The sequence below is a fragment of the Pecten maximus genome, unplaced genomic scaffold (assembly GCF_902652985.1).
Source record: "Pecten maximus unplaced genomic scaffold, xPecMax1.1, whole genome shotgun sequence".
NCBI classification, from domain to species: Eukaryota; Metazoa; Mollusca; class Bivalvia; order Pectinida; family Pectinidae; genus Pecten; species Pecten maximus.
Genome location: NW_022982785.1, coordinates 1 through 14,010, shown reverse-complemented (window position 1 = coordinate 14,010; position 14,010 = coordinate 1). Strand labels below are relative to the sequence as shown.

The 14,010-nt window shown below is 37.0% G+C and overlaps 1 protein-coding gene across 1 annotated transcript; it reads left to right on the top strand.

Moving 5' to 3' along the window:
* Positions 1-4,708: 4,708 nt before the first annotated feature.
* Positions 4,709-12,524, top strand: LOC117320949. The gene is made up of 4 exons (XM_033875433.1): positions 4,709-4,888; positions 8,910-9,343; positions 9,655-9,812; positions 10,365-12,524. Exons 2-4 carry the CDS (start codon positions 8,920-8,922, stop codon positions 11,634-11,636), a joined length of 1,854 nt encoding a protein of 617 aa, XP_033731324.1. The 5' UTR covers positions 4,709-4,888; positions 8,910-8,919; the 3' UTR covers positions 11,637-12,524.
* Positions 12,525-14,010: the final 1,486 nt, after the last annotated feature.

The window sequence follows — 14,010 nt, the reverse complement described above, 5'->3', positions numbered from 1 at the left end:
TGTATTGTTTGTGGTATTAAGACAGACTTGTATTTCTGTATTGTTTGTGGTAATAAGACAGACTTGTATTTCTGTATTGTTTGTGGTATTAAGACAGACTTGTATTTCTGTATTGTTTGTGGTATTAAGACAGACTTGTATTTCTGTATTGTTTGTGGTATTAAGACCGACTTGTATTTCTGTATTGTTTGTGGTAATAAGACAAACTTGTATTTTTGTATTGTTTGTGGTAATAAGACCGACTTGTATTTCTGTATTGTTTGTGGTATTAAGACAGACTTGTATTTCTGTATTGTTTGTGGTAATAAGACAGACTTGTATTTCTGTATTGTTTGTGGTATTAAGACAGACTTGTATTTCTGTATTGTTTGTGGTATTAAGACAGACTTGTATTTCTGTATTGTTTGTGGTAGTAAGACAGACTTGTATTTCTGTATTGTTTGTGGTATTAAGACAGACTTGTATTTCTGTATTGTTTGTGGTAATAAGACAGACTTGTATTTCTGTATTGTTTGTGGTATTAAGCCAGACTTGTATTTCTGTATTGTTTGTGGTATTAAGACAGACTTGTATTTCTGTATTGTTTGTGGTATTAAGACAAACTTGTATTTCTGTACTGTTTGTGGTATTAAGACAGACTTGTATTTCTGTATTGTTTGTGGTATTAAGACAAACTTGTATTTCTGTACTGTTTGTGGTATTAAGACAGACTTGTATTTCTGTATTGTTTGTGGTATTAAGACAAACTTGTATTTCTGTACTGTTTGTGATATCAAGACAGACTTGTATTTCTGTATTGTTAGTGGTAATAAGACAAACTTGTATTTCTGTATTGTTTGTGGTATCAAGACAAACTTGTATTTCTGTATTGTTTGTGGTAATAAGACCGACTTGTATTTCTGTATTGTTTGTGGTATTAAGACAGACTTGTATTTCTGTATTGTTTGTGGTAATAAGACAGACTTGTATTTCTGTATTGTTTGTGGTATTAAGACAGACTTGTATTTCTGTATTGTTTGTGGTATTAAGACAGACTTGTATTTCTGTATTGTTTGTGGTAATAAGACAGACTTGTATTTCTGTATTGTTTGTGGTATTAAGACAGACTTGTATTTCTGTATTGTTTGTGGTAATAAGACAGACTTGTATTTCTGTATTGTTTGTGGTAATAAGACAGACTTGTATTTCTGTATTGTTTGTGGTATCAAGACAGACTTGTATTTCTGTATTGTTTGTGGTAATAAGACAGACTTGTATTTCTGTATTGTTTGTGGTAATAAGACAGACTTGTATTTCTGTATTGTTTGTGGTAATAAGACAGACTTGTATTTCTGTATTGTTTGTGGTAATAAGACAAACTTGTATTTCTGTATTGTTTGTGGTAATAAGACAGACTTGTATTTCTGTATTGTTTGTGGTATTAAGCCAGACGTGTATTTCTGTATTGTTTGTGGTAATAAGACAGATTTGTATTTCTGTATTGTTTGTGGTAATAAGACAGACTTGTATTTCTGTATTGTTTGTGGTAATAAGACAAACTTGTATTTCTGTATTGTTTGTGGTATCAATTAAGACAGACTTGTATTTCTGTATTGTTTGTGGTAATAAGACAGACTTGTATTTCTGTATTGTTTGTGGTATCAAGACCGACTTGTATTTCTGTATAGTTTGTGGTAATAAGACAGACTTGTATCTCTGTATTGTTTTTGGTATTAAGACCGACTTGTATTTCTGTATTGTTTGTGATATCAATTAAGACAGACTTGTATTTCTGTATTGTTTTTGGTATTAAGACAGACTTGTATTTCTGTATGGTTTGTGGTATTGAGACAGACTTGTATTTCCATTATTTGTTCAAATGTTGTATTATTATGGCAGACTCGTATTATTACATACAAACGTACTGTGGTATCGAGATGAATTGATATTTCCAGATAGATTGCATTGATCAGAAATATTCTGAATAAAATCTTGGTATTGTTGTTAAGTTGTAGAAACACGGATGTGTTCATCTCCAATTTTGTATCTGGTGTTTGGTGTCTGGTGTTTGGTGTCTGCATATTGTAAAAATACACTACTGAAATTGAAATTCCTGTTGTTGTTGTTTTTTCATTTGAAAGTAAACAGTGAGCTTGTGATTTTGACTTTTATTGGCACCATCTGTCCGGTTCAATGAGGTGGAAACGCGAGACGTAACAATATGTTACAGTGCTTCAAAGGTCAAATTCCATTTACAATATGTCAGGACAAAACCTTGCGCCAACTGTTTACAAAATATCTTTTACATAAAATATAATTGTATTTGGTCTCGCAAGGAAAAACTTTCAAACGAGATGGAAAATCTGGACAAACATTCATTGTGGCTTTCACCTGTCGAAGATAACTAGAATCTAACTTGGGTCTGTTTCGTGGACATTAATGTGTCAACTCGAGTGTAAGAGCTTGGCCAGTCAACACGAGGCATACTTACAAATAAATTGAAGATATTGCAAGCCTCATGTTTGGCAACTTTAGAAGCTTCCCCTCGGGTTGATATTCCCCTGTCTAACCCCCCAGGGGGTGAAAGATTATATTAATCTTTTCCCTGGCAACCAGGGGATAGCCCTGTGAAATATGTCAGAAATGAGTTCTCTTCGTTGAAGAGTAAAAATCAACCTTTACTTCGCTGAAATATCATGATGGTAAAGTTTGCACTTCAGAGTGTTTTCATGGTCAATTGTTTGTTGTTTTCACTTGACATGTTCATGTAAAGAATAAACACTCAGAATGTATATTGATGAACAGAGTTACCTAGCTTTTTTGTAGGCCACAAAATGTGTCATTTGAAAAAACTAACACAACACTGCAAGACATTCTAAGTAACACAGTGATGACGGAAAAGCAAAGAATGATATAGTGTCATCTAGTTAGCTACATAGTGCTGCAGAGAGGTGTTATACATATGCGACTAGACAAACCTATGATATAAATCCTCATCTTGAAATTCTTTTATCTGTGAAATTGCTTAAGCTGTCGAAAAATACTAACTTAAAGGAGCTGGGGCAATATTGACGTTTACAGCCCCTCCAAAATTGTCTCGTATAACTTTTGGCTAAAGTAATACTTGGTAAGTAATAGGAGGACAATGGGCCTTAACGTTCCCCAAAGTTTTGAAATATGTCTGTCAATTTCACCAATTTTGACCCCGCTCAACAGCTCCTGGAGGTAAGCATTTGCATACCATCAAACGAGAAAGCTTTCAGTCCATATCTAGTATCTTTTACAGATGAGATGCTTACTGCTCCTTCTACAATGATAAGCATGTTTCTTTAGTTTTACCAAGTCAAGTATATATTCAGGAAAAATCCTATGCAGTATTTTACAAGCTTCAAAGATCATATTGTTTAGTCTCTTATCATGTAAAAGCGTAGTATTTGCATACATGTATTTTAAAAGTAAAATTAAAACCATCCAATTCTTTTCAGAACATTAAGCTGTCAAGAAACCTCTAAATTATGCGTATCAAGATTTAATTAAGAGGAATCAAAATTAACATCAAGAAACTTAACAGTTATTTTCAGGCTTAAGAGTGAAAATTCTCCGTAGAATTCCTACCTAGATATATGGCCTGAAATTTGTCAGGATTTCTCCTCATGTGATTTTTGTGAGACCAGTTTACAACAGTTTTAAACAGTCTGTTTCAAAGGACAACTTAATAGTAATAGAATCTAACATGTGTATGTTCCGTGGACAGAAATATCTTAACCCGAGTGTACGAGTTTGGCCTGTCAGCATGAGGGTTGAGATATCCTTTTTCGCGGAACAGACCCACGTTTGATTATTTTTCTATCATACTTGCAAGCAGATGTAGGTTTATATGAAAGTTTTTCATTGCACCATCTACACTGCCACTGACTGGTGCGTTGAAGATGAAGTTGTCATCATTTACGACATGGTTACTCACGATCAGTTGGACCCAAGCTTTATATGTTGTAATATCAACTCAGGTAACTGGATACCAGGTTCAATTCTACGGGACCGAATCATCATAAACCATAAATTATTTTGAATAATTATGAAAAAGAGGAATTAAAAAATTGCGTAAGAAACCATAAAATCATACATCTTCCCAAACCCTTTCCCGATGAGTTATTTCGTGCATTATGTTTGGTAATTCAGACGGAGACCTTCTAAGCTTCTTGTTGTCTTTATTGTGATGACTTTACTTATACATTAACAATAATGATTATATTACATACACCTTAACGTTTTCTATTCACTAGTAACGAACGTAAGCACATCCCGTAAACACCGAGAACTCAACACAGAGAAAATAAAAATGATAGGTCAAAGACAGCTGCAGTATTAATGGCATGTAAGTTTATACTATTATATTTACATTTGGTGTGGCAATGCCCTTATATATTACTAGTAAATCCCTACCAAAAGCAGCTTCATCTATGAGAGTATAACTGAAGTTGCCCTGACGGTAGAAAGCGGGAAATTTGAATTTTGGAAGATTTTTTTCATATTTTTTTTATTTTTGCGATTCATTAATAGAACGTAAATATAAGCGATAAACTGCCTAGATGCGGCAGACCTACTGGTATAACTGCCACATGTGTCACAGACAAACAATCATGGTGCGCTAGCGCGCACCATTCAGTTTGTCTGTGACACATGTGGCAGTTATACCAGTAGGTCTGCCGCATCTAGGCAGTTTATTGCTTAACTATAACTAGGACATCATCAGCTAGTGTACAAACATTCCCTTGATGGTAGAGACAGACTGAAGGACCGGCGTATTTTTCCCGGAATTCCCAGAGCCTAGATATTAATAGGCGTGTAACCGGCCGATTCAAGTCATTTCCATGATTGGAGTCGTACAGTGCGGTTGTCGTTAGATCACGTAAGTAAAACTTATTATCAAGTAGACTTTTAAATAGTTCCGTATGTTAACACGTTGTCTACTTTGTAATGTCTGACTATATATATGAAAGTTTATGTTGGGTCAACTGTCTTTACTTATGAAAGTTCCTTATGAATATTCATTGCAACAAAAGCCACTATCTGTGACGCCACGATGTCTAATAATATCTCTTGTGATATACATAAATGAAAAACGGAATGTTTTCTCGGTTAAATTACGTTTGTTGAAAATCAATGTACATTCGTTTTTTAATCTCAGTATAACTTTCTTTAGGTTGAAAGAGCAAACTGTAATCATGTAAACAGTTATCCCGAAGTATGCGGGTTTTCTAGAGGTGAATACTGGGGTGAGCAGTATGAACAGATATCTTAATACTGACAGAATGAACTTTGAGTTCCGCTGCTATGGTCCGTACCATAGACGTATTACATCGGTCACATGGGTAACTAAAATCAACGTATGTCGACTACAGATATAATAGTACAGCGAACTTACTCTGAAGTGCATTCAAGTGGCTCGAATTCATTTCTTCGTCTTTTATTCCGGTTTCATCTTGACCCCGACAATTGTACTCATCAGTGACGGCTTTCTGCTAAGTACAATTCGTGGTGTTGTGTTTCGTCGTGCATAGTTCTACACGGGGCTAATCTTGATGGAGACTAAACAATATTTCGAAAAGGATAAAAAAAAAACACATAGGTTTATGAAGCGTTCTGAAGCTACTCAAAATGATTAATCGTTAATATAACAGATACTGTAAACGTGGACGTTTTCGCGAGAAAAGTCCTTTTGATCGCAAAAATTTATCCCACTCATATTGTTTTGATATCAATTTTCGTAATATCTTGAACTACAAATGGAAATAAACGATGGATCCATCTCGAGAATTACCCATGCGCGTATAGTTTACATATCGAAATCGAAATTACTACTTTATATGCAATATTTATCGTCAACTCAATGACATAAACCCGAGTTGATGAGAAAGATCCTGTCAGTTTGATGTTCGAAGTAATATGCATTTTGATGTACACATAATGACAAAACCGTCATCACAGAAAACGGTGTGTGAAAGATTATATTACTCCGTACAGTGTGCACAAAAACAAACATGTATTGTTAGGGTATCAACATTTTCTCAGTATTATCACAATTAACTGTCTAAACAGCCATTATAAGGGAACATCGGTTATTTAACTATACCTTGTCACGCAAAGAAGTCATTTAATACTGTTTATATAATGTAGATACACAATAAAGCCTTGGCTTTCATGACCAATTATGCGTGTGATGTTGCCTGGGAACCTAAAATCTTTACAACAGCCACGGTTACAAAATACACGTGTCAAGGAGAAACTGACAAAAGAAAAAATCACAGGAAATCTTGAAATATCACTAAAGACATATCAACACGTCAATGCCATCAGAGCCAGCACATGACGGGCGAAAAGGGACTTTAAATGAAAATAACATCTTAAACATGAATAATTTAAAACCTGTATGTGAAAAGCTATTTTGGTGCAATATCGCAGATAGTCCATAGCTTTTCATGAGCTGATAACTTCAAATAATCTCTTGGCTAAATAACACAAGAAGCTATTTAAATATATTATCATATTGGACACCATCCAATCTTGCCCCGAAGAATTTGTCAGTCTCATTTTGGTTTTATGCAATTCCGCAAAGGAGCGTCAGAAAAAAATTGATCAAAATCCATTCAGTCGTTCCAGACTAGTAGAGGTTTAAAAAAAAACTCGCTTCTATTCAGGCCCCGCTCGTCCGGCCACATAGAGAGAGTCATGATTAATGGAAAATTTGATTAATTTCCCTCAAGTTTGCTTTTTATCAAATTTGTTCAAAATCGATTTAGTCGTTCATGACTAGTGGTTATTTTTACTTCTATATCCCCCAATACGATTCGCCAATCTTCTCTGGGTAAGTTGTTTAATGATGTTTACTAACAATGTTCCGATACGTTCAGCATACTGGAAAACAGAAAAAAAACATATTTAAGATTAAATTTCTTTTTATTCAGTATTCTAAAACGAGTCTTTACCATGGTGCAAGGGTTTTATAGAACACAGAAATTGTTATTAGATATCAAAGTCTCGCATATTATTAAGTGCAGTTCCTTAAATCTGACTGCCTACAGCTGCAGTTTTGATTAAATGTGACTTTGATCTCTCAGTTAATTTCATATATTCACATACTTCACATGGTGATCTATTGGTTTCACCCTCTTGGAAGTGAGGCAAGGGGATCTCAACACGAGGGGAAGATTCTTTAGTTGCCAAACACTAGGCTTGGTGAATGATCCTTTTTCTCTTACCCCGTTTACCCTCGTATGTCTAAAGTTACATTAATGCAAGACAAAGTTGACATGACGTGATCCAATTGACAACGTGATGTCATTGTATTATTTCCGCGACAACACACAATGGTTGAGAACGTGCAGCATGTCTCAACCCACACAAGGAGAAGAGATTTTGGCACGCGCTATGGCACTTTTCACGATACCGTAACACAGATACCGTCATCAATTACAACCCACAATTCGACGAGGTTTAAAGTACGCGAGGAAAATAATAAAACACTGACCTGTACAAGGGAACGGAGTATCACAACCGTCGTGTAAGAGTTCACCTGGTCGCGTGATGTCCAGAAAAAACTCTTACACTGAGGTTAAGATATTCCTGTGCATGGAACAGGCCAATGCTTCTAAAAGTCTGTTAAGATATAATTTCCCACTAAAAATGTTACAGTAATGCTTGCTACATGAAAAGACACTTCATAGACAGGTAGAAACTGGCACACATCTCCGACCTCTTCACCATATCAGGTCTTGGTACAAACACATGTTTATTTAATCTTAGATGCCTTAGACCGTGAGGAAGGCTTTGGGTTATGTCCCCTAGCCGAAACATACCAGAGTCTTTAAAAATGGTAGTTGCTACTCCTGCTTAGCGCTCAGTATATTTGGAGTGGGACGACTGGGTCGCCCGTTGTCAGTATAATGTGACCGGGTGGGGTGTGATGTTGGGTGTCTTCAGCAGTATGCTTCAGTGAGATAACACTATAAATCGGCAAAAGTTCCGGCCGATCACAAGGAGACTTAACACGAACATACCGCAGCCTCCCAAAACACACATACGCACTCACCATACGCCTGCATGTCGCACGCACGGGAGGCCGTCCTTAAATGACCTTAGCCGTTAATAGGACGTAAAACAAAATAAACCAAATCAAACCAAACCGTGACGGTTTCGATAGCTTACTTAAATGGTAAGCCGCATCTCTTAAACTGATTGACACAGTTTGGTAGTATATGAACTCGCTCATGAGTGCCTCAATCACTCCACGTGACTCGGAAAACGTTTGATCTGAATGTGAGTGTATACCGGATAAGCAATAATGCAAAACGTGGAGTGAAAACGAATGGAACACAATACTACCATAGACTACCGTGAAGATTAAAAGTTACGTGTATTGTACCTTCTTTGAAGATCTTCGAACAGCAAACTCTATGGTCACAACGAAATAGGTGACGTCATAATGGTAGTCACGTGATCCAAATAGGTACTTTTTAAAGATAAAAAAATCTCCATACTGCTTTTTTTTTCTATATACACATGTGTACAGGAATCGTACTTCCATTAATCAGGATATTTAAGTGGGGTGGCCGAGTGGTTAAGGTGTCCTAATACTTTATCTCTAGCCCTCAACCACTGGGTTGCGAGTTCGAAACCTACGTGGGGCAGTTGCCAGGTACTGACCGTAGGCCGGTGATTTTTCTCCGGGTACTCCGGCTTTCCTCCACCTCCAAAACCTGGCACGTCCTTAAATGACCCTGGTTGTTAATAGGACGTTAAATAAAACAACCCAAACCAAATGGCGAACGTCTATCATATTTGTTCATGTTTTATAATGTTGTTATGATGCATGCTACCATTTATTTATGTCAAATCCAAACCTGATGTGGATAATCTTGTTTCATTGATAGAAAACCATCCATGAAAATAACTGAGGTTCCCCTTGGTCGTCCAGGACCAGCTGACATCGGCGTTGACTACATCTGCCTGGAATGGGAAAGTGCCGAGAGAGATGACGTCACTCATTATGAGATTCGGATGAAATTAGCCAGTGACGAATCATGGAACAAGACTATTATTCCAACGGAAGATAGGCGACCGTCACATCGTGTCGACGATCTTTTACAAAATACCGGGTATGAATTCATGTTTAGAGCTGTTTATCTAGATGGCAGTACCAGTGCGTTCAGTCCCAAGAGTTTGGAAATAAAGACGAAATGCTCAGAGCAGCATAATGTTCTTCAGCGCTGCCTAAAGATACATGAGGGGCCGCCAAGTGTTTACAAACTTCCCCTTCTGAGGATACACGAATCAGAGGACGACATGACGCGAAAACTTGTTTTCGGTAAGCTTAAATCAAGACTGCATCCATATCTTAGATGATTGTACGCTGATTGTGATAATAATGAAGAAAGGTATACGGGTTTATTTTATCAACTGTATATAGATTTCAACACGAAGATGGAAAAATATATATGCTTCAGAAAGTTGGAAAAGTCTATAAAAGTGTAAATATCGACAGTCTTACTGTTGTAATGATAATGTTCCAAGCATATCTAGGTAATTTCTTATACTACAGACGTAAATATGGAATAAATGAATGCCATCAATCCCATCAGACGGCAATATCCCAACTTCCTCGTTGTGTTTTAACAGGGACCTCTACTTCTCATCGAGAGAAAACGATACTGATGATTGGCCCAAGTGAATCAGGGAAAACCACACTCATAGAAGGACTTGTCAACCACTGTCTTGGAGTTAAGTGGGAAGACGACTTCAGATTCGCAATAACTGATGAAACTTCTACTCACAAGGTATGTAAACATGTCGAAGACAACGGTGAATACGATTCCTAGTAAAAATAGAACAGTTTTTAAGAGAAACATGTAAGTTTGTCGAAATGGTTTGCACTTAAGACAATTTTAAATACACACAAGGTAATGTTAAGTGCGTATAAAATGATAATAAATACACATAAGGTTATGTTAAGCGCATATAAGAAATTGAATAAAGATATTTTAACGATAAAAACACATTATATAATGATGAATACAAATAATATGATGATGAATACACATAAGATAATTATGCATACACACAAAATAATGAATACAAATAATATAACGATGAATATACATATGATATTGACGAATCCACATACGATAATGATGAATACACTTGCCCATCTGAAACATGATGCCATTTGCTCTTAAGTTTTAATTGTTCTGGTTTTGTAGCTAGGTGTACGTAAAAAATATATAATTTTGGGTTGAATTCGGGACATTCCATTGCCAAGTACATTTTGAGTCTGTTTTTAAAGTCTTATCTACACATCTCATTTCCCCTCTTTATATCTTCCTAATCAGGGGTCACACACCGAATTGATCACTTACTACAAAGTACATCCAATTAGAGAGAACGGCGACTTCATTTTGAATATCATTGATACCCCAAGCCTGAAAGACAGTTCAAAATCAACCAAGAATAACCAAGAGCTTCTCAAACGCCTTCACTGGTTCTTATCCACTAAACATCTCGAGGGGATCAACCGTGGAATCCATGCTGTTTGCTTCGTCACGCCCGCAAATCCTGTCCAGTATGACGGTATCGACAACCATTTACGCGACATATTCGACAGTATAATGTCAATTTGCGGTGTCAACATGCTGGAGAACGTTATCCCAATGTTAACGTTTGCCGATGGAAAAAGTCCATCCGTGCTAGCCAACCTCTCAGCGGTTGGTGTTCCGACACACCATCACTTTGTCTTCAATAATTCGACACTCTTCCCTCCATACTCAACAGACGCTCAATTAGGGAAAACGTTTTGGCAGTTGGGATCCAGAGGGAATGAAGAATTTCTTAAGTATTTGCCGAACATGAAACCTTATCGAATTTTCGAGAATACTGTGGTACAAAGACCAGTCCTTAGGAAACCAGACGAAAGACATGAGATAATTATGCATTTGATAGGAAATTACACAGAGATTGACGTCAGACTCAATAATCTTCTGAGATTACAGGCTGACAGAGACACCGTGAAAAGGTGTGCCGTAGACATTGAGAAAGGTCAAACGCTTTCGTGCGATGATACAGAATTTGTGTTAAAAGGAATCCCGTTAATGGACGGTGTTAATATCTGCAAAGATTGCAACTCAATTTGTCACTATCCGTGTCGTATCAAGACGAGCTGTGAATTATACAAGTGTTTCTCAATGAAAGATCAAACTTACTGCACAGCATGCGAAGGTAAATGTCACTGGAAGAGGCACAGGCTCTATGATCATCAAAACTCCCGAAAGATACAGTACGATATCCTGAAAGCAAAATATGAACTTGGCGTGGAAGAAAAGATACCAGCTGACTACATGCTACTGAGCATCAAAAGGGCTTTTGTGTCTTCGCTGGAAGAAGTGATCTCTCTGATTTCAGAAACAGCCGAATATAGCAACGAGCTGCAAGGAGTTCAACAAGGCGAAAAGGACTTTATGATGCATATGATCGACAGAGAAGAACAGGAAAAGGAACCTCGGTCGGAGAAACGCTTGGAACTACTGCGTGCTATCCACAAAAAACCAACAACTTCCGTGGCTGACCCAAATACTTGGCTGCATGAAATGGGATTCGTCGACTGGTAAATGTGTGTGGCACTGAATCATTGTGGTGTAGTCATCAGGGAATGGTCTTTTCCATTTTCCCTCCAATTTGAATCTTCCATATATTCATATATTGTAGAATTTTATGGACTTAGTTGATCTTACTGATTTGAGCAGCTCGATATGTATGTACCTTATTTCTCTTTAGTCCATGCCACACTTTTAAGGAACATGACATCAAAGAGCTTTTTGTGTCGCCTGAAAAAACGACACATATGTATCACTATGTCGGCGGCGGCGCAGTGGTCTCCGTGCGTTAACTTGAGTTCCTTTGGGCAAATCAAATTCAAACTTCATATAGTGCTTCCTTACCAACAGTGCTTGCTGCGGATTGCTTTTCATGTTCAAACGTCAAAGATCAAGGTCACTGTTACTATTAATAGAAAAAGGATTTCCATGCAATAACTTGAGTTCCCTTGGGCCAATCAAACTCAAACTGGTTGATTGAGATTACTTTTGAGGTTTGAAGGTCAAAGATCAAGGTCAATGTTACTGCATAAATAGAAATTGTTTTTCCATGTGATAACTCGAGTTTTCCTTAGCCAATCAGGCTCAAACTTCACACAGTGCTTCCTTACCAAAATTGCTTGCTTAGATTGCTTATCAGGTTCAAAGGTCAAAGTTCATTGTTACTATAAATAGAAAATATGTTTGCTTGCGATAACTTGAGATTCCTTGCGCCAATCAAACGCAAACTTGATGCATTGCATTCTTACAGGAAGTGTTTGCTTGTTAAAATTCATCTTCAAGCTTGTTGCGCAGTCGACACGTCCACTTCCGTGGAATTTTTGTCTCCATAATCCAACTTTAAAATGAATACATTTTTTCAATTCTTTAATTATATGTTTCAAAATAAAGTATGGTTTTATATTCTTGTGTTTTGGTGTTTTTTATGTTTGAGTGTATTCATAGCTATTTTATCGAGTAGGTTCAAGAACAATCAAATCTTTATTCTTTTATCCTTTTTGCACATTTGCTCAATAAATCTTTCAAGCAGGTTAAAGATGGTGATTTCATGAACCTAATCTCGTAATAGCCCTCCAGTCAATCTACCTACTGGAAAACATTACGGTCCAAAACCGTACAATCGCCTAACATAGATGGCAAAAAGGCTTGATGTAGGATGGTCGGGTGGCACCGTGGTGGTATCACGCCGTGGTTCGATTCCCCGATCGGACGTGAAAAGGAATGTGGTCATCAGTCTGACCAGGTGGCTGTTCCACAGTTACTCCGGTTTCCTCCCGCAGTAAGACCCCTCGCGGACTTCAAACCGGACTAACAGTATCTCAAAATGGTCGAAGTCCGTCCTATCGCTTTGACATCAGGTATTCTGGATCTCGTCTTTATATATATACTAAATAAGCTGTGTTCATTATTAGTATCTAAACAACAAAAATAGCCTGATTTTTCACCTAGATTTATGATACATTTTTTATTTCATGTTATACGCCGTGTCAAATCTCTGTAGAACCTTGTTTCTGTTATTTCCTTATTAAAGCATTCATTGTTCCAAAAACAAACACGTAACATTTCGAGAGTATCATTATGCCTAGGATTATGTTCTACAAGATGTCACGCGCTAATGTAAATGTAATTGACAAAAACAGTGATTATGTCATATGCCCGATGTCTCAAATGACAACTCGGGCCGCGGTGGCCGAGTGGTTAAGGTGTCCCAACACTTTATCACTATCCCTCCACCTCTGGGTTGCGAGTTCGAAACCTTAATGGGGCATTGCCAGGTACTGATCGTAGGTCGGTGGTTTTTATCCGGGCACTCCGGCTTTTCTCCACCTCCAAAATCTGGCACGTCCTTAAATGACCCTGGCTGTTAATAGGACGTTAAACAAAAACAAACAAACAAACAAATTCAAATGACAATTTACCAATTAAGTATTAGGCACATCAAAGGAAACATGTCAAAATTATCATTTACAGTACCGGCCATATGAATGATACTTAACATGCGCGAATCTGAACACTTGTCAATTTACAGTTGGCTTCATTTTAACTGCGCCAAAGGATTCACTAGGTCAAATAAAAAATTTAAAACTGAAATAGAATTAGTAAATTTGACAAGAGGAACCTGTATATGAAATCTTAGAAGAGGTTAAAAAAAGGAATTTCTGAAAAGTAGTGGTAACATATTTTTGAGACTAATAAACCACCAATTACCAATTTGCTCAGTATTTTTCGGAAATATACTAGAACTTCGCATGAAATAGTAGAAACCAAAATTCAACTGTAAGAAGCCAAGATTGCGGTTTGCCTGTCATTTGGTTTCCTAATCAGATTCAAAATTGAATAAGCCACACTTGTGATCTAGGGAAACCCACATCCATGTTTGAAAAAAACA